Source organism: Phoca vitulina, unplaced genomic scaffold (genome assembly GCF_004348235.1).
Source record: "Phoca vitulina isolate PV1807 unplaced genomic scaffold, GSC_HSeal_1.0 scaffold1, whole genome shotgun sequence".
Classification (NCBI taxonomy): domain Eukaryota; kingdom Metazoa; phylum Chordata; class Mammalia; order Carnivora; family Phocidae; genus Phoca; species Phoca vitulina.
Genome location: NW_022589704.1, coordinates 70,761,815 through 70,783,887, shown reverse-complemented (window position 1 = coordinate 70,783,887; position 22,073 = coordinate 70,761,815). Strand labels below are relative to the sequence as shown.

General features: G+C 35.2%; 1 protein-coding gene across 19 annotated transcripts in view; it reads right to left on the bottom strand.

Annotated features, from left to right (window-relative positions):
- BAZ2B (bromodomain adjacent to zinc finger domain 2B) overlaps window positions 1-22,073 on the bottom strand; it is a 381,204-nt gene that overhangs the window by 104,633 nt on the left and 254,498 nt on the right. For 13 of the 19 annotated variants that reach the window (XM_032409746.1, XM_032409845.1, XM_032409773.1 and 10 more), the window contains 3 exons: window positions 6,701-6,889; window positions 2,186-2,353; window positions 1,062-1,255 (listed from right to left, as the gene is read on the bottom strand). In XM_032409746.1, coding sequence (XP_032265637.1) covers window positions 1,062-1,255; window positions 2,186-2,353; window positions 6,701-6,889 — 551 coding nt within the window. The remainder of the gene's footprint in view (window positions 1-1,061; window positions 1,256-2,185; window positions 2,354-6,700; window positions 6,890-22,073) is intronic. The other 6 variants (XM_032409835.1, XM_032409865.1, XM_032409854.1 and 3 more) reach the window with 3 other exon arrangements.

The following is a 22,073-nucleotide window of genomic DNA, read 5'->3' as shown; positions in this document are numbered from 1 at the left end:
AAACTTGGAAGAGGGCCTCTATCTTCCAACCTCGTTCACCCGAGGCTGAACTTCAGACTTTGGAGAGGATGTGGCTGTTGCCCACTGGATGGCAGAAAAGCTCACTGAGGCATCACAGGTCAAGGCTGGCAAATAGGAAACATGCCAGCTGGCATGCCAGGAAAAGTTTCTGGAAACCTCCTCGCTGGGGTGCCAGTAAAATTAGCTGGAAAGCCACCCACTGGCATCCCAGCAAAACTTACTACTAAGATGCCGCTGGGAGACCCGCTACACGGTGTGTACTACAATGTCTCTTAAACAGAGCCCGCAGAGAAGCTGCCGGCTGGTGAGAAAGCTACCCTCTGGCAGCCACAGCATAAGAGCAAGAAGAAAACACTGGAACCAGAAACTGAAGCCCTTTCTTCTTCCAGGGTTTCTCCAAGACCCTCTGCTGACAAGGTCTAACATTGCGCCAACTGGTAAAGGAGAGGAGAGTGAATTTAGAGCTGAGAGGCATAAATTGATAACGTGCACAGCTGGGGATCTAATGAAATAAAACTGGCCATGAGCTGGTAACTGTTGAAAATGAATAATGGGTACACAGGATTATTATGCTATTCTGTCTATTCTATATATTTCAAATTTCCCATAATAAAATGTTTTCTTATCTTTGTTTTCCTAAAAACATAGGCTCTGGGGTCAACCCACTTGACCTCAAATCCTGGCCAATTACTAGCCAACTATTGTGAGGCTCTGTTTCTCCATTTGTGATAATAATACCTAGCTAATTAGGGGTATAGAGAGGATTAAAATAGGTATTATATGCAAAACAATTAGAGTAGAGCTGTTATGTGTTAAGTTCTCCATAAATCTTAGCTATTATTACTATTTGTATTATTTATACTGGTGCTGACAGTTGTAATTTTTAAGAGCCCTAATGTTAGTACCAAACCATAAAAATAAACATGTGTAAAACAGGAGTGGTAATTCATAAGAAATTGTTCCATAGATTCAGTTGGTTTGAACCTTAGAATGCTTATATAAAGATCTGTTACATATTTGTCCTTGAAGGAATAACTTACCTTATCTTTTATTTTGTCAGCTCTAGCATCCAAAGGCTGGTTTTTGCTTTGTTCCTGATTACATTTTCGATTTCCTCCACCTGAGCTTATACTTTTAGTTTGTCCCACAGAACTTGAAGCAGTAGTGGATAATACAGGTGTGTTGACACCAGATACAGATGATGTACTGTTTCCATTTATTGACCCATTTACACCTTAAAAATAAAAACAAACATGTTTATCCAAGAGAATATTGTTCAGTTAAAGGAGGAATGAAGGAATGATACATGCTATGTATAATGTGAATGACTCTTTAAAACATCATGCTAAGTGAAAGAAGTCAGACACAAAGTCACATATTGTATGATTCCATCTGTATGAAATATGCACAATAAATCCATAGAGACAGCAGACAAGCTAGGGATTGCCAGAGACTGAGGGAAGGAAAAATGGGGAGAAACTGCTTAAGGGGTATGGAGTTTCCTTTTGGAGTGATGAAATGTTTTGAAACTACACAGAGGTGGTGGTTGTTCAACACTGTGAATGCATTAAATGCCACTGAATTGTTCACTTTAAAATGGTAATTTTATATTTATCTGAATTTCACTTCAATTAAAATAATGTTTATAAATATAATTAAATGCAAATATTTCCCTTTTCAGAGCAAACTCACCAAAAACTCTTACCCAAGTGAAAAACGATAATAATAATAAATCATCCAAAATCCTATTATAATTTGCAAATGCTATTCTAACAACAGTTATCAACTGCAGAAATATTAATGATCACTTAAAAGAAAAAAAGGAGTACTTGGATATTAGTTTTGATGAATTTAATGCTTAATTACAGAAGTAAATCTTATACTGAAATAAAGGAAAAAGCAGTGGGAGTTGAGAGTTAGAAGTCCTGGGTTCAAATCCTGCCTCTGCCACACTGACATGTAAGCAGTCCTCAAATCACTTATTTATTCTTGGATGCGAAATGAGGATACTTCCAATCTCTCCGAGTTATTGTAAGGAGTAAGCAAGACATTGTGAAAAAGTGTCTAGTACAATGTTATATAAATGTTATTAAACCTAAACTCTACTGAAAATAGGTATTGGAATGGAGAGTTTGTAATACATCACTTAAGTTAACAGGAGTACCTTTTTCAGGACCATTTCTATTACTTTTTCCTGAAGTCCTTGAATGGAATGAAGAAGAATCATGATTCTGGGCTGGAGGAGCAAACAGTGGTGGAATTCCCAGTAATGGTGGAAAGAAGGTTGCCCCTGTACGACTATGAACATCTGTTGTTCGCCACCATTCTGCACCTCAAAACCAAACATCAAACAAACAAGCAAACAATACTTGAATTAACTTCCTAGTTAATGTAACAATGCTTTTTATATTTTATTCCTGGAAAAAATATCAAGTTTCATCTTGGAACAGAACAGCTGAATCATACACAGTTCTGATCATCTAACTATAAGACAGCTGATTAGATGTTATGTTATACACTCATCACTCCTCTCATTAAGATAGTATCCAAGGATCTTCACTTGGCAACTTCTTTGAACTCAAGTTTATGAAGAAAAAAGGTAGTCTATGGTTTTAAAAATAAAATGGAAAATTTGGAAGGGCAAAGAACTGTTTGACGTCTTGATCACTTATACCATAATTTTTCTAAATTAGTAAAGAAATAATATTTAAGAATATACAAATGTATTTCAAAACCTTAGAATTTAAGGTTATCATTTATAACCTATGTAAGAATTTCCTCAAATTACATACAATTTAAATCTTGGTCTGATAAATCATAAATAATAATACAAAGACTGCTACTATAAACCAATATACCTCAAGTGCATTTATGAAAGAAGATATTCTATACTTAAATAAAAACATAAAGATAGCAAAAGCAGTGGGTTTTTTTTTTTTTTGTCTCAGAAATGAAAAGTATTCAAAAATTTCCAAAACAAATTATTAAAATATAAAAGGTTTATAACATTCCTCCCCATAAAGTTAATAAGGAAAGCTTGGATTTTGTTTATATTTTCTCTCATAAATTACAGATAACAATGATTGTTTTATCAATGTAAAATGAATCAATGGTAGAAAATCATCACATGCAATTTAGATGTTCAAACAGTGGCTCTTAGTTAAAACTTTTAGAAAAGGAGAGAAGCCAAATTTTATAGAACACAGTTTTCAAAAAGGGTGAAGATTAAGAAGAGATTTGAAAATAATCCAAAAGAAAGTCTTGTATTGCCCCATTTAAAATCTCAGAAATAATCTTTCCACTTGGCTAACCTGCCAGATCCCCAAATCAGTTATGACCTTTCAGGTTAATCTTCCAAGAGATATGCTATATTTTTCACTGATTGTAACCACCACGAGGAAATTAGAGAAAAGAAACCCAATAATATAGTATGGGAAAAATTCAATATTGTCAGTTTACTGTATTGTATGATCTTTAAATCTTTTCTAGGAATATCTCTTCATTAAAAATAGGATGTAATGCAATGTGCACCTTCATTATCTAATGGCAAAATGTGTTTTCTTTAAAAAGTGAAATGTTCATGGTAGCTGCTATTCTAAAAGGTCTAAAAACAGTATAAGCAAAAAACTGCAAAAGCTATTCTTCTGCACTGCAGGAAGGCATTGCTAGTGAAATGGCATGAATGCATATTTAGCAGTGCCTGAATGATGGGAACTGAACCAAGAATAACTATACAAAAGCATTAATCATTTATCCACTGTTTAGATGAAAGAAGTATATTTAGGTGGGAAGAAAAACTGTGTATTTTGGACTTGTATCAGCACAGCTGGAATCTATTATTATGTATAGGTTTGAAACCTAGGTTCCAAATAGCTAATAAAAAGGGACTGAGGTTTCCTAAAGATATTTATATTATTTAATATAGAGTCTATAATTAAAGTGTTACAGCTGAATGTATAGACTTCATAAACAACCCACAAATCAGTAAGGTAATCAAAGTATAATAAGATTCAAATATTTTAGATATAACCTCAGGAAAAAAAAATAACCATAACACTGTACTTTAGAACGTCACTATAAATAACTACATGATGGGGATTAGAAAAAAAAAGTTGGAAAATGTGTATGTTATAAACAAGCTGACACCACAGGTAAAAAAAAAACAAAAACAAGTAAATAAAATCAATAAAATAAAAATACGAAAATGGTAGAGCTTCTGACTACAAACTTTATAAATGTCTAATATTTCATAAGAAATAATGTAATTTTTGTTAAATGACAAGCTTATTTATCTTCCAAGTTTAAGAAAAGAGAAAACAAATTTAGTCACTCACAAAATAGTTTGTTGATAAAACAAAATATACAAAATAAGGTTTACTTAAACCTGCCTATGATGAGTTTCTAAATGTATTCAAAGGAGGTAACAGCATATTGGCAACATTAATCATATTCAACTGAAAGAGTCTAATATTTCAGATGATACTGAGCCTAGAAGATCTAGCAGAATTTTTAAATCTTTCATACTTGATAGAGCCAGATGCTTCACAGAAATTCATGGTAATATAATATAAAAATATAATGACCAAAAATTATGAAAATTTTTAAAGAAATTACTGTGAAATACTATTTCAATATAAAATGGAAATAATATACTAATATCCATTAAATAATTTTGCATCTGTTGATTTAATCATCTGAAATGCAGAAAAGTACATAAAATTTTAAAGTAAGTTATTCTTTATTTAAAATTTCTAGTAATTTCTTCCTTGTGTGTCTTCTATTTTTAGGTGATTTCAAAAATTTGGCAATTAGATTACCCTTTTGAATAAAGGCAATTATAGAGAATTTAAATTTAAATTATTATACCCAATCTACAACTTAAACAAATGAGTCGTCTAGATCTAGGCATAGTGTCCATTTGGCGAAAAAAAGTATGCTTATATAGACATACTTTCACCATTAAAGATTGCCTTGAAATTGTCTGTTTATCCATCTCCTAAAAACTGTAAACAACACATACTATGTCAAGGTATTCCTCAGTGCACAGAACATAGTAGATGCTCAAAGAATTTTGTACAATAAATGAATGAGTGAATAATTCAGGGAGAAGTTCAAAAATTAGAGAAGTTATTAACTTTCTTTTTATATAGTGGAAGTATCAACATTATTGAAGTCCAGATAAGTAACTCTTTACACTTGTTAACTAACATTCCAGTACAGATAGTATTTGATTTTAATAATGTAGCAATTATATTGTGGTTTAGAAAAGCTCAAAAGCAATGGTATAATAAACTATGACAAAATGATAAAAAAATTTTAAGACATCAGTAACTATATTACTACTATCTATTTTGATTTTTAATCAGAAATCCTATATTTCAGCAAATGTCTATTGGATTGATCACCTTGCCAAGCGATCATGTTAGAAACTGGCCAAAATAAATTCCTATTAGTATTTTTTTTTAAGACTTAGTTTAAGACTTTATTTTAACTTTCTAGTCATATTACCTCTCCCCACCAGCTCCTCTCTCCCAGACAGCTGAATTAAAAAAATAATATGACTCAAGAAACAGTGCTTGAAATATACAACCATCTTTCCATTCTGTATATAGTTAAAATGAGATACTTGTTTCCTTTTGAAGAAGCACTTGACAGTTTATTACCCATTAAAGTGGGCAAGAGGAAATAATAATGATAATTACTAATTATGTACTTATCATGTATGCTAAACATTGCAATCAGTACTGATATGGCTTATCTCCTTCAATCTTCACAAAGGCCCTAAGAGGCAGGTACTATTATTTATCCTCATTTTTCAGATGAGAAAATTGAGGCAGAGTGGTCATATTACTTGTTCATGATCACACAGCTAAAATGTAACATAGCCAGATTTAAATTCAGGTCTATTTGTCTCTAGAATTTTGCTCTAATTTTTAAACTATTTTAGGTAACACCAAACCATGCATCCCTTACTAAAATTTATTATAGAAAATCAATCACTGGAAACACATGAAAGTTTAGACTTTCAAAATAATAAAACAAGAAAAATTATAGCATGCTTGTCCAATTTAAGCTTTAATTGGTGCCTTCCTGAGCTCCCGAATTTTTCAGAACTTGTAGAATTGGGGATAATTCTGGTCTTGCTGTAATGCAAGTGGTGCAAATCTATAGTTGTTCTGATCAAATATGGAAAAATATAGAAATTTAAGAGCCAAGTTCATCATCCTTGGAAAGTGCAGAGAAGTGAGAACTCAAAATAAAAATACAGAGATATTCATTATAAGAACTGTAATTTACTTTCCACTGTAAGTTAAATAATTTTTTAAAAATCAAATAAAGCTGAAAAAGTTCATCAAGCTCTACACTCACAATATGTACACTTTCCTGCATGTTATATTTCAATAAAAAGCATGAGAAAAACTTGGCCTAATTATTCACTTTTGTGGCAGATGCCCCTTTCTCTAGCTAAACACTTGAATACAATTGTGCTGCCATCTAGCACACATAGTGGGGGGGTTCTTTTGCACATGATAAATAGGATTGCGTCAATTCTTGTACAAGAGTTTTAATATACCAGGCATTAGACTATTCTTTTTGTTCAATTTAATAAACAAATTACTGCTTGAACATTTTCAAGCTTTCCTCCTTTCCTTGAACACTGTTTGTAACAGATGTTTACCTGGAAAAGATGCTAGTTGGGGATGTGCGGCTAAGGCTGTGGGTGTACCAAGTGTCCCCAAACCACCAAATTCTGAATGCCCTGAGCTGGCTGAATGTAGACCAAAGACTGGGTGGCTGACCATTGGGAAGGCACTCGACACTGTGGACAGGTTAAACGGTTGATCCCCAGTTGCTCTGAATAAATGTCCTGGGAGGGAAAAAAACACACTTAAAGTTGTACTATAAAAACAGATGAGATTTACCTGATTTCAGTGTTCATAATTAAAATTTATAATAATTTCTTATCAATTAAATTTTTATCTTACATTTTTCCTTTTTCTATTTCTGCTCTCCAAACCCTACAGAATATTTCTAGAAATATGAAAGTACTCTAAATATAATGAAAATGAGTGGTATAACCTTTTTACTTCGAATTTGAGATTTGGAAAATAATGTTTTAGGTACGTAATTGTCACTAATTATAATAGTTTGACCTGCTGACGTGAGTTGAACTTTCTGTTAATACATGTACATTATTATCAATTTTTTTTTACTCATAACAAGGAAAATAAAAGCGTTCTATTAACATAAGGTTGAAAACCAATGAAGTTAGTCCAGAATTCGTCACCAAGCCATTACTCAAATTATCACACACTCTGGGCAAAGCATTCCCAGTTCCAAGTGCCAGAAGTGAAGCTATGGTCTCCAACAGCTCTCAGGTGAGGAGAGTTCATACCAAAAAGGGATATATTCTAGCCTAATAAAGCAATACAAAAGATAGCATAAAGATTAAATGAACAAAGTTACTAAGATATTTCTAAATGCATTTAAGGGTGGTTATCAATATAAAAGTCATTTTTAACTTTGTGATAGAAGGATCACATTCAATTCAAATGTGTGACTTTTCAATCTCCACTCTAAAGAGAATCTAGTTCTAAGTGTCATAAACTCCAGGTTGAAATGTTATACAACTAAAAACACAACTTATTTTTCATACTTTATAAGAGATTTGACAGAAATTTGTTAATACTTGGAAATCCTCCTTTTACTTCCAGGAAATAATTAAGTTTCCCTAGCCTGATACTATGAAAATAGAGTATCAAACCTCACACTCCAGGCTATTTTAAGAATTTATTGTGTGAAAGGTATTATGCTCTGTGTTAAAATAAGGATAGGTCTTCTTTATTATCTTCTGTTTATATCATACCTAACTGTGCACTGCAGTTTAATTACTTTTAACATAATACATTTGAGAAATGTAAAAATAAAAGCTAAAAATAGGTATACTTTTTGTTATCATTTATCAGTTATCAAGGAGATCTCTGCACTGCTTTTTTATTCCCTGAGAGCCAAGAGGAATCATCAAAAAGGTTAGAGTGTACCCTCAGAGACTAATATAAACCCTATATTATTTACTGAAATAACATTACATTTTTTTATTGAGGTAGTAAGATTTAAATAAATTACACCAAGTATATCTTATATCAACTTATAAGATAAAAACTTCTGATTGAGGATCAAGGTCCCATTATAACAACACAATAGCTGGGTCTCACAGGGAAGATGCTCAAAGTGTCTTTGCAAGGACGGCCCACAAAGAAACTGTAAAGGAGCACAAGGGAGTCGGCCAATCTTTGTTTCTGTTCATCACAGCCTAAACAGAAAATTTTTGAATTCAGTAGTTTTGTGTTATCAGAATTCTAGATTACATTAGCACTGAAGTTGAGTCAAACAAAAATAGGGCATACTACTAGAAAAGGTCATTCAGACATCATTAAGACTAGCAACAGGCCACCAGAAAGACTGTGTAATTTTTTTTTTTTTTGCAAATTCTCAAAAAGCCAGCTAGTTTCTCTAAAAAAAAATGAACCTGTAACATTAAGAACCAGTATTTATATATTTATTTTTACACGTAAAATCCCTGGTTCTCACCCATCAATTCAACTTCATGAATCAGATGTCCTTAATCAAATGTTTCATTTATAAAACATACTATAATCAGTTACATTTCCTTTTACATCAGTTTTCTGGATAAGCAAGTTGAAGTGAACATTCTAGTTTGAGGATTTTAGAATCATTTTTCATTTATATTTTACAAAATAATAATTCTTAAATTATATTTGTCAACTCTATGTAACAGTTATTTAATATGAAAAAAATCTGTGGGGTAAACTCAAAACTATACAAATATAAAAATTCAGAACAGATTAAAATTATAAAGGGTCAGAAGCTGATAGAAATACTTCTATATTAGCTAATGAACTGGTAGTAAGCATTCTTAGATGCATAGTTAAAACATCAATTTTATTTTTGTGAAGAAGTAAATGAGCTAAACCTTGGAGTCTCATGAACAGAAAACACGAATAATATCTAAATGAAGTTGTCACTCTTGCAGCAGTAATTAAGAACCAATCATACACAATTTGATGACAAAAAAGTTTTTTAACTCTAAAAAGAATGATACCTAGAAGGAAGTGAGTCTAGAATTTCAACAAAATATGAGCTTTACTCACCACAGATTCAAATGGAAAAAAAAAAAAGTATAGTCCTGTACACAGAGTTACATTGTGTCTGGCAACATTACAAAGAAGCCATCTTATTCTATTTTCTTATTTCTCCTTGTAAAATTCTTGGTGAAGGTAATTAAAACATAGAAAACACCCAAGTGACAACAGAATCTATAGGGTTTATTCCCTGTTGGTCTATTCGCTTCTGCATTTAGTAAAAAAGACTAGGACCACATTATAATGATTATAGTGATACCATATATTATCACAATAACACTAATCAGAGACTTTCTCTGCTATACATGGATATAGTTGTACACAGAAGGGAAATAATTCCATAACACATTTCATATTTTTCACTATATTTTGCCCTTATAGCAAGAACCTAGAAGTCGATGATATAAAAATTACAGCTTTCTCATTAAAAAGCTCTTAACACTATAATTTTAATATTGTTTTCCTACCACCTTAAAAAAAACACAGATACTAATTCCACATAAAAAAATCTTCCAGAATTACTCTGTTCTTTATTCAAAAGTTTCTGTAATTCAGGCATTTCATGAACATACCTATTAAGTGTCAGGTGCTATGTTTGGAACTTGGCATACAAGGATGAATGAGACAATCCATGACCTCAAGAAACTCATGGTTGAAGATAATTTAAATAGTACTGAACTATTTTTTATACCACAATGTATAAAACAAGTTATTTAATATTTCAATATTATTTAAACTGGTACTGCTCTATGTAGGAGTCAATAATAGATCCCAAATACCTAAAACAGTGTCTCAAAGTAGATATACAATAAATATATGTTGAACAAATTAATTCACCATCCATAAGAGCAGAAGAGGCACATCCATGGGACTGATCCAAAGACCTTCAATTAGAAGTTGTTTTGATCTTCATTCAAACTTGCAAATATACTTCCTAGCTTCCTTTTGCCTTACTTCACCAACCCCTGGTCCTTTATTATTATTTTTTTTTAAATTACCACTTGGCCTTTCTTCCTCCTTGATTCCATTTAAGTCACATATTGGATTTGATCACTCTTAAAATTCTACCACCTCCAAGCTCTTAAACTCTTAAGTTGCACCCTAACCACAATTTCCCCATTTCCATTTCCTTATTTCTTAGCATGACGTCTAGTCACCCCCAGTCTTCTACCACTCCCCTGACCCTATCTATTCTTCCTTCTCAATTTCATCATCATTACTCCGGTGTTAACCTTGAAGGGAAAGTCTCACCTTTATGTCTACTCCCTCCCCACTTCTCAGAATCTTTAACATCTGTGCCAAACCTCAAACCTCAAGTTACTGAAGTTTTCTTAATTACCAGGTCCCACTAATCTTTACTTGTCTTATTTTTCACCTCTCTGTATAAATCTGACATTGCTGAGTGCCTCTTCCTTATTAAAAACCACATTCAGCAAGATGGCGGAGGAGTAAGAGACCTGGATTTCGTTTGGTCCCAGGAATTCAACTGGATAGCGATCAAACCATTCTGAACACCTACGAATTCAACAGGAGATCGAAGAGAAAAGAATAGCAACAACTCTCTGAACAGAAAAGCAACCACTTTCTGGAAGGTAGGATGTGCGGAGAAGTGAATCCGAGGCAATATTCGGGAGGATAGAGGGTGGGGGAGGGGACCTCCATCAGCCGCTACTACCGGCAAGTGATAGAGCCACAGAGCACAAAATCGGAACTTTTAGAAGTCTGCTCCACTGTGGGACATCGCTCCAGTGGCTAAGCTGTGGGTGGAACTCTCGCGGGACAGTGTGGTCTCAGGACCCTCAGGGTCACAGGAAGACCAGGGGTGCCTGAGTACAGCAGAGCTCCCAGGTATCGGAGCGGGGAAGCCGGCTGCAGAGACGGAGCCGAGGAGCGGGCTCGCAGCTCAGGGTTGCCATAAACTGTGATCCGAGGCACAGTCAGGGCCACTGCTCCTCCAGCAGGGGCCCAACAAGTGGCAGATTCGGGGAGACTCCCCTTTGTCCCCCGGAGGAGCAGCACGGGAGTGCACCGCAGGGATCTGCTGGGTTTGGAGACTCCACACGGGGTCGTGAGCCAGAGATAGAAATGCTCGGTGACAGGCCGGGTGAGCACGGAGTGCGGCCGGAGACCAGGGAGACGGGAGTGATTGACTGCTTTTCTCTGGGGGTGCACTGAAGAGCGGGGCCCCGAGTTCTCGGCTCCTCCAGGGTGGAGATCGGGAGGCCACCATCTTCACTCGTCCTCCAAAGCTGTACAGAAAGCTTGCAGGGAACAAAAGCTCCCGAGAGCAAACCCGAGCAGATTACTTAGCCTGGACCCAGCAGGGGCGGGGCAATTCCGCCTCCAGCAAAGACATTTGGGAACCACGGCAACAGGCCCTTCCCCCGGAAGATCACCAAGAACAGCCAGCCAAGACCAAGTTTACCGATCAATGAGAACGGCAGAACTCCAGCGCTAGGGGAATACTGCACATAGAATTCATGGCTCTTTTCCCATGATTCTTTAGTCTTTCAAAGTTAATTTTTTTTTTAACTGTCTTTTCTTTTTTTTTTTTAATTTTTCCTTATCCCTTTTTCAACCAACATCTTATCAACCCCTTTTTAAAAAAATCATTTTTATTTTTCATTTTTAGAGTCATATTCTATCGCTTCATAGTAGTTACCCTTATTTTTGGTATATATATATATAAGTTGTTCTCTCTTTAAAATTTTGAGATATATAGTTTCTTCTAACAGATCAAAATATACCCTAAATCTCTAGTGTATGGCTTTGTTCTAGTCTCCTGCCTGATCACATTCTCTCCCTTTTTTTTTTTTAAATCCTCTTCTTTCTTTTTTTAATCAACTTCTTATCAATTCCTTTTATAAAATCTTTTATAATTTTCATCTTTACAGTCATATTCCATCCCTTGATCGTGGTAACCCTTATTTTTGTACATATATAAGTTTTTCTTTCTTTAAAATTTTGGGAGGCACTTTCTTCTAACAGACCAAAATACGCCCAAAATCTAGTGTGTGGCACTGATCTATGCACTAGCCTGTTCATATTTGATCATATTCTGGTTTTTTGTTTTGTTTGGTTTTTGTTTGTTTTTACCCTTTTCTTTTCCTTTTTTCTTTTTCTTTTTTCTTTCTTTCCCTTTCTTTTCCCCCAGTTTCAGGTCTTCTCTGATTTGTTTAGTGTATATTTTCTGGGGACGTTGTTACCCTGTTAGCTTTTTGTTCTCTCATTCATCTATTCTCCTCTGGACAAAAGGACAAGATGGAAAAAATCACCTCAACAAAAAGAACAAGAGGCAGTACCGACTGCCAGGGACCTAATCAATACGGACATTAGTACGATGTCGGAACTAGAGTTCAGAATGATGATTTTAAAGATATTAGCTGGGCTTGAAAAAAGCATGGAAGTTATTAGAGAAACGCTTTCTGGAGAAATAAAAGAACTAAAATCTAACCAAGTCGAAATCAAAAAGGCTATTAATGAGGTGCAATCAAAAATGGAGGCTCTAACTGCTAGGATAAATGAGCAGAAGAGAGAATTAGTGATATAAAAGACCAAATGATGGAAAATAAAGAAGCTGAGAAAAAGAGAGAGAAACAACTAATGGATCATGAGGGCAGAATTCGAGAGATAAGCGATACCATAAGACGAAACAACATTAGAATAATTGGGATCCCAGAAGAAGAAGAAAGAGAGAAAGGGCAGAAGGTATATTAGAGCAAATTATAGCAGAGAACTTCCCTAATTTGGGGAAGGAAATAGGCATCAAAATCCAGGAGGCACAGAGAACCCCCCTCAAAATCAATAAAAATAGGTCAACACCCTGATATCTAATAGTAAAACTTACAAGTCTCAGAGACAAAGAGAAAATCCTGAAAGCAGCTCGGGAGAAGAGATGTGTAAACTACAATGGTAGAAACATTAGATTGGCAACAGACCTATGCAAAGAGACCTGGCAGGCCAGAAAGGACTGGCATGATATATTCAGAGCACATGATATATATTGAGAAAAATATGCAGCCAAGAATACTAAATCCAGCTAGGCTGTCATTGAAAATAGAAGGAGATAAAAAGCTTCCAGGACAAACAAAAACTAAAGGAATTTGCAAACACAAAACCAGCCCTACAAGAAATATTGAAAGGGGTCCTCTAAGCAAAGAGAGAGCCTAAGAACAACATAGACTAGAAAGGAACACAGACAATATACAGTAACAGTCATCTTACAGGCAATACAACGGCACTAAATTCATAACTTTCAATAGTTACCCTGAATGTAAATGGGCTAAATGCCCCAATCAAAAGACACAGGCTATCAGATTGGATAAAAAAACAAGACCCATCGATATGCTGTCTGCAAGAGACTCATTTTAGACCCAAAGACACCTCCATATTGAAAGTGAAGGGGTGGAAAACCATTTACCATGCTAATGGACACCAAAAGAAAGCTGGGGTAGCAATCCTTATATCAAAATTCAATTTTAAACCAAAGACTGTAATAAGAGATGAGGAAGGACACTATATCATACTTAAAGGGTCTATCCAACAAGAAGATCTAACAATTGTAAATATCTATACCCCTAAATTGAGAGAAGCCAATTATATAAGGCAGTTAATAACAAAAGCAAAGAAACACATCAACAACAATACAGTAATAGTGGGGGACTTTAACACCCCCCTCACTGAAATGGACAGATCATCTAAGCAAAAGATCAACAAGGAAATAAAGACTTTAAATGACACACTGGACCAAATGGACTTCACAGATATATTCAGAACATTCCCAAAGCAACAGAATACACATTCTTCTCTACTGCCCATGGAACATTCTCCAGAATAGATCACGTCCTGGGTCACAAATCAGGTCTCAACTGGTACCAAAAGATTGGGACCATTCCCTGCATATTTTCAGACCACAATGCTTTGAAACTAGAACTCAATCACAAGAGGAAAGTTGGAAAGAGCTCACATACATTGAGGCTAAAGAGCATCCTACTAAAGAATGAATGGGTCAACCAGGAAATTAAAGAAGAATTAAAAAAATTCATGGAAACAAATGAAAATGAAAACACAACTGTTCAAAATCTTTGGGAGGCAGCAAAGGTGGTCCTAAGAGGAAAGTATATAGCAATACAAGCCTTTCTCAAGAAACAAGAAAGGTCTCAAATACACAACCTAACCCTACACCTGAAGGAGCTGGAGAAAGAACAGCAAATAAAGCCTAAACCCAGCAGGAGAAGAGAAATAATTAAGATCAGAGCAGAAACCAATGAAATAGAAACCAAAAGAACAGTAGAACAGATCAACGAAACTAGGAGCTGGTTCTTTGAAAGAATTAACAAGATTGATAAACCCCTAACCAGACTTATCAAAAAGAAAAGAGAAATGACCCAAATAAACAAAATCATGAATGAAAGAGGAGAGATCACAACCAACACCAAAGAAATACAAACAATTATAAGAACATATTATGAGCAACTATATGCCAGCAAATTAGATAATCCGGAAGAAATGGATGCATTCCTAGAGATGTATAAACTACCAAAACGGAACCAGGAAGAAATAGAAAACCTGAACAGACCTATAACCACTAAGGAAATTGAAGCAGTCATCAAAAATCTCCCAACAAACAAGAGCCCAGGGCCAGATGGCTTCCCAGGGGAATTCTACCAAACATTTAAAGAAGAATTAATACCTATTCTTCTGAAACTGTTCCAAAACATAGAAATGGACGGGAAACTTCCAAACTCGTTTTATGAGGCCACCATTACCTTGATCCCAAAACCAGACAAAGACCTCATCAAAAAGGAGAATTACAGACCAATATCCTTGATGAACATGGATGCAAAAATTCTCATCAAAATACTAGCCAGTAGGATCCAACAGTACATTAAAAGGATTATTCACCACGACCAAGTGGGATTTATCCCTGGGCTGCAAGTTTGGTTCAACATCCGCAAATCAATCAATGTGATACAATACATTAATAAAAGAAAACAAGAACCGTATGATCCTCTCAAAAGATGCAGAAAAAGCATTTGACAAGTAGAGCATCCTTTCTTGATCAAAACTCTTCAGAGTATAGGGATAGAGGGTACATACCTCAATATCATAAAAGCCATCTATGAAAAACCCACAGCGAATATCATTCTCAATGGGGAAAAACTGAGAGCTTTCCCCCTAAGGTCAGGAACACGGCAGGGATGTCCACTAGCACCACTGCTATTCAACATATACTAGAAATCCTAGCCACAGCAATCAGACAACAAAAAGAATTAAAGGCATCCAAATTGGCAAAGAAGAAGTCAAACTCTCACTCTTTGCAGATGATATGATACTTTATGTGGAAAACCCAAAAGACTCCACCCCAAAACTGCTAGAACTCATACAGGAATTCAGTAAAGTGGCAGGATATAAAATCAATGCACAGAAATCAGTGGCATTCCTATACACCAACAACAAGACAGAAGAAAGAGAAATTAAGGAGTCAATCCCATTTACAATTGCACCTAAAACCATAAGATACCTAGGAATAAATCTAACCAAAGAGGCAAAGAATCTGTACTCAGAAAACTATAAAATACTCATGAAAGAAATTGAGGAAGACACAAAGAAATGGAAAAATGTTCCATGCTCATGGATTGGAAGAACAAATATTGTGAAGATGTCAATGTTACCTACAGCAATCTACACATTCAGGGCAATACCCATCAAAATACCATCCACTTTTTTCAAAGAAATGGAACAAATAATCCTAAAATTTGTATGGGACCAGAAAAGACCCCGAACAGCCAGAGGAATGTTGAAAAAGAAAAGCAAAGCTGGCGGTATCACAATTCCGGACTTCAAGCTCTATTACAAAGCTGTCATCATCAAGACAGTATGGTACTGGCACAAAAACAGACACATCAATCAATGGAACAGAATAGAGAGCCCAGAAATGGACCCTCAACTCTATGGTCAACTAATCTTCGACAAAGCAGGAAAGAATGTCCAGTGGAAAAAAGACAGTCCCTTCAACAAATGGTGTTGGGAAAATTGGACAGCCACATGCAGAAGAATGAAACTGGACCATTTCCTTACACCACACACAAAAACAGACTCAAAATGGTTGAAAGACCTAAACGTGAGACAGGAGTCCATCAAAATCCTAGAGGAGAACACAGGCAGCAACCTCTTCGACCTCAGCCACAGCAACTTCTTCCTAGAAACATCACCAAAGGCAAGGGAAGCAAGGGCAAAAATGAACTATTGGGGCCTCCTCAAGATAAAAAGCTTCCGCAGAGCAAAGGAAACAGTCAACAAAACCAAAAGACAACTGACAGAATGGGAGAAGATATTTGCAAATGACATATCAGATAAAGGGCTAGTATCCAAAATCTATAAAGAACTTCTTAAACTCAACACCCAGAGAACAAATGATCCATTCAAGAAATAGGCAGAAGACAAGAACAGACATTTTTCCAAAGAAGACATCCAAATGGCCAACAGACACATGAAAAAGTGCTCAACATCGCTTGGCATCAGGGAAATCCAAATCAAAACCTCAATGAGGTATCACCTCACACCAGTCAGAATGGCTAAAATTAACAAGTCAGGAAATGACAGATGTTGGCGGGGATGCGGAGAAAGGGGAACCCTCCTACACTGTTGGTGGGAATGCAAGCTGTTGCAACCACTCTGGAAAACAGTACAGAGGTTCTTCAAAAAGTTGAAAATAGAGCTACTCTACGACCCAGCAACTGCATTACTGGGTATTTACCCCAAAGATACAAATGTAGGGATCCGAAGGGGTACATGCACCCCAATGTTTATAGCAGCAATGTCCACAATAGCCAAACTGTGGAAAGAGCCAAGATGTCCATCGACAGATGAATGGATAAAGGTGTGGTATATATATACCATGGAATATTATGCAGCCATCAAAAGGAATGAAATCTTGCCATTTGCAATAATGTGGATGGAACTGAAGAGTGTTATGCTGAGCTAAATAAGTCAATCAGAGAAAGACATGTATCATATGACCTCACCGATATGAGGAATTCTTAATCTCAGGAAACAAACTGAGGGTTGCTGGAATGGTGGGGGGTGGGAGGGATGGGGCGGCTGGGTGACAGACATTGGGGAGGGTATGTGCTATGGTGAGCGCTGTGAATTGTGCAAGACTGTTGAATCACAGACCTGTACCTCTGAAACAAATAATACATTATATGTTTAAAAAAAAAGAAGAAGAAGAAGAAGAAGATAGCAGGAGGGGAAGAATGAAGGGGGGGAAATCAGAGGGGGAGATGAACCATGAGAGACGATGGACTCTGAAAAACAAACTGAAACTGAGGGTTCTAGAGGGGAGGGGGGTGGGAGGATGGGTTAGCCTAGTGATGGGTATTAAAGAGGGCACTTTCTGCATGGAGCACTGGGTGTTATACACAAAGAATCATGGAACACTACATCAAAAACTAATGATTTAATGTATGGTGATTAACATAACACAATAAAAAAAAATAAAATAAATAAAACCCACATTCAGGGGAATGGGAGGGGGGAGGGGGACCAAAAAAACCACAAACAAACACACACACAAAACCCATGTTCACCCTTAAGCTCCAGGTCTTGAACTGTCTTGATCTTCTTCTCAATTGTATCTTTTAATAATATTTCTGGTCTACTTTATTGGATTTTCTTTTCTAAAAGTAAGCATTCTTAAGGATTTTGTCTAGCTATATTTATTTCTTTCTGTATGCTTTCTTTCTCAGTTATTTCATGTGCTTCCACTGTTTTTTAACTATCAGTTCTATGCAAATAATTGGTAAACTAGGATTTTAGTTCTTTGAGAACAAAAGCTGAATCTCATTTATCTCAGTATCCCCAATACTTGTAAAGTGTGAAACATAATTGGTGTTTAACAAATGTTTCCCAATGTTGTATTTTTGGTCACGTTATTTCTTCTACTTCACAACTCCCCTATCCCCCCACCTGTGTAACATGCTTTTTCATTTCTTTTGCCTCATATAATCCTATCTATCCTAACCATCTCAAAAACATATTGTGTAAGAAGTATCTCTGAATTTCCCAGACATGCTTTGGGGTTTCTTTGAACTTTCATGATTACTTGCTATCTTTTACCATACCGTTACTAGAATATAAAGTTACAAAGGAAAAGGCCATCTCTTAATCATTTTTACTCTCTACAAAACACTGCATAAAACAAACCTATGGCTGCAAGGGCAACACTTCCTAATACCTGCTACAGACAACTAAAATGATACTTTTGTTTCTTTCTTCTTTTAAAAGGCTAGAAAAACCAGGAATTATTCTTTAAATGGTTAAGAATACAGTTGATCCTTACACAACATAGAAGTAAGGGGCACCAACCCTCCCTCCACCCCCTCTGCAGTTGAAAATCCACCTATAACTTTTGACTCCTCCCAAAACTTAACTACTAATAGCCTATTGTTGACTGGAAGCCTTACTGACAACATCAACAGTCAATTAACACATATTTTGTATGTTATCTATATTTTATACCATATTCTTACAAAAAGTAAGCTAGAGAAAAGGTTAAGAAAATCATAATGAAGAGAAAGTACATTTATAGTACTATACTGCATTTTTTTATTATGTTATATTAATCACCATACATTACATCATTAGTTTTTGATGTAGTGTTCCATGATTCATTGTTTGCATATAACACCCAGTGCTCCATGCAGAAAGTGCCCTCTTTAATACCCATCACCAGGCTAACCCATCCCCCCACCCCCCTCCCCTCTAGAACCCTCAGTTTGTTTTTCAGAGTCCATCGTCTCTCATGGTTCGTCTCCCCCTCCAATTTCCCCCCCTTCATTCTTCCCCTCCTGCTCTCTTATTGAAAAGAAAAGTGTGTATAAGGGGACCACACAGTTCAAACCTGTGTTGTTCAAAGGTCAACTGTAGATCTCACTTTTTCTCTGCTCCAATTATAAAAAGCATTCACAATGTTACTCAAAGGTCTTTGGGAAATTAGAAGCTGATTTAATTCTATGTTGCGGCTTTAATCTTTTATACAGCAGGGGGTGCTGTTTAGATTACACCCTTGGTTCTATCACCAGAACAATGTCCTTAGCCTTTAGCTGTCTTGAAATTTTAAGCTACTGTTCACCTTGATTTTTGATTATGGACTGGTGGTGGCTCAGTGAATGCTATAACTACATTTAAAACAGAGCACTGATACTGTCTTACATGAAACAAAATACAACATGAATCAAACAGGCTCTATTAATATTACAACTACAAAATAAGATTATTTGGATATTAGAATGTTCCACTTCTGGAGAAGTAATTTTTTTCTACATTAATATATCTAATATCAGAAGATGCTCCCAAATAATAACTTGTTATGATTAAAACTCTTAAATTTTGCTCAGAGAAAACATTGGCAACCTGATAAATTGTATCGTAAAATGAAAATAATTTTAGAAGATTACACTTATTCTTTTCAACAGATATTAACATTCAAACATAATTTCTATATTATGAATGAACTTTTTAGTTTCTATTTTAATGGGTAGGTAACAATGCACATTTTGCATAATAAAAATTAATATACATCCATAATACCTAAGTTCTGACTTATAAGAAGCTGAACACTTTTGAGCAGAGCTTTTCAAATTCTGCTAGTCAACATATGTATAGGTGATTTAAAGCAGTTACATGTCAGTGTCTCAGTAACAACGCATGGTAACTGCAAGTATCTTTATTAATGATAGTGCATTTCATGCCACAACACAATAAGGGTTTTCCTCCCACAAGAACAAAATAGTATAAATACTGTACTAATGCCTTGAACCTGAACTACCAGTGAACAAAATCTCCTGTCAGGAAAAGTCCAGATAGCCAATTAAAACAAAATAATTACAAGAAGTATGCTAAAGCACCTAATCTTTTTAAAAATCAAGGAGACGGATTACTATGATAGAACTCCACAAATGTTGCTTTTTGTATGCTAGAAATAAAAATGTCTTTAATCTTTCATTGCTTCACAAACTTGTTGCAACATGTCTTCAAACTCGTCTCTAGTTCTTTAAAATTATAAGCATAATTTTACAGCATTGCAAAATCAGCTTCTAGTATACAACCTGCAAAGTAGGCTAATCATCAAAGATGGCAGTGCATTCAAATAAAAGTTACATGTGTACTTTAACACTAGTAATGAATAAGTGTAATAACCAAATTGAACATCATCAAAATTACTGTAAATTAAAGAAATGCTCAAATTACTGGCTCACATTAAAATTCTTAAATATATTAATCTTCAAATATTCTGGAACTCAAAATGTACAAACTATAACCTTGAACTTTGATTAGAGAACAGAAAGAATTCTATAGTTAATGGTGACATTTCCTGCAAATAATCTTCATTCTATTCCTGCAGTCTCAAAACTTTCTCAGTAAGTTAACCCCTACATTTTAATATTTAAAAAGATGCATGGCATGGAAATAAAGCCTTTATTTTTAAGCATTTATTTTGAGATTATTTTAGGACTCACAAGAGTTGCAAAATTAGTAGAGTCCCAACCTCCCTATGTTAACATCTTATATGACAAAATATAATTTTCAAAACCAGGAAGTTAATCTTAATTAACTAAAATTAAAAATTTATTCAGATCTTATCAGTTTTAGTTGCTGTATCTCCTTAATTTTCTCTTATTTGTGACAGTTCCTCAGTCTTCGCTCATGATCTTGATCCACTGAAGAGTACTGGTAGAACACCTCTCAGTGTGAGTTTGTCTGATGCCTTCTCGTGTTTAGAAGAGGTTAGGCAACATTGGGAAGGAGAAGCAATACACTCTTCTCAGTGCAGCATATCTGGGGTCCAAGATGTTGCTATGTGTACTGGTGATACTAACTTTGAACACTTGATTAAGTTGTGATCTGCCTGGATTCTATGTCAAGTTACTATTTTCCTTCCAGTTTTTTTTTTTTTTTAATTAGAAAATAAATCATTAATAGCCTAGGTAACCTTGGGAACTAAAGCTGCCACTCTCTAACACTGAACATGGTAAACCGTTTTCGTTTCAGTTCAGCAAATGACTGTTGTTAAAGACAGGAGCAGTTCCTCTTTTGTAAAAAGCATTTTTGTTAGACCGATGAAAGGATTTAGAGTTCATGGATTAAGATGCTAAAAATATATAATATTTTATATATACTTTTATCTTCAAATCCAGCTATACTTTAATAATGAAATAGAAAAAAAGATCACTAAAAATAATCAAATTCCAAAATCTTATTTTACCTATGTTTCAATAAATAAAAAATTATTATAATGAGCAAAAATTATTAAAATCAGCTTTGAGAAACATACTGGGTATATTAATTTGCTGGGGATGCCATAACGAAGTACCACAAACTGAGTGCCTTAGAACACAGGGTATCCTCTCACAGTTCCAGAGGTTAGAAGTCTGAAATCAAAGAGCTGACAGGGCCATGCTCCCTCTGAAGGCACTAAGGAAGGATCTGTTCCATGCTTCTCTCTTAGCTTTTGGGAACCTCAGGTGTTCTTCATATGTCCTCACATGGGCTTCTCTGTGCATGTCTCTGTGTCCAAATTTCCCCCTTTTATAAGGAAACGAGTTGTACTGGACCCTATTTCCAAATGGGTCACATTCTGAGATACTGGGGGTTAGGACTCCAGTATATCTTTTTTTGGGAGGAGGTAAAATTTAATCTATAACACTGGGTTTATTTTTATGAGTACTTAACTGATTCAAAGGCATTACCTTCTATAGTAATTTACTGTTAAAATTCTAAATTAAAACTACAAATAAAAGTTAAAGTAAAATAATATTTCAAAAACAAACCCACTGAGGAAGGCTATACAGCTGAACATTTGAGAGCCTTTATTTATGAAATTTA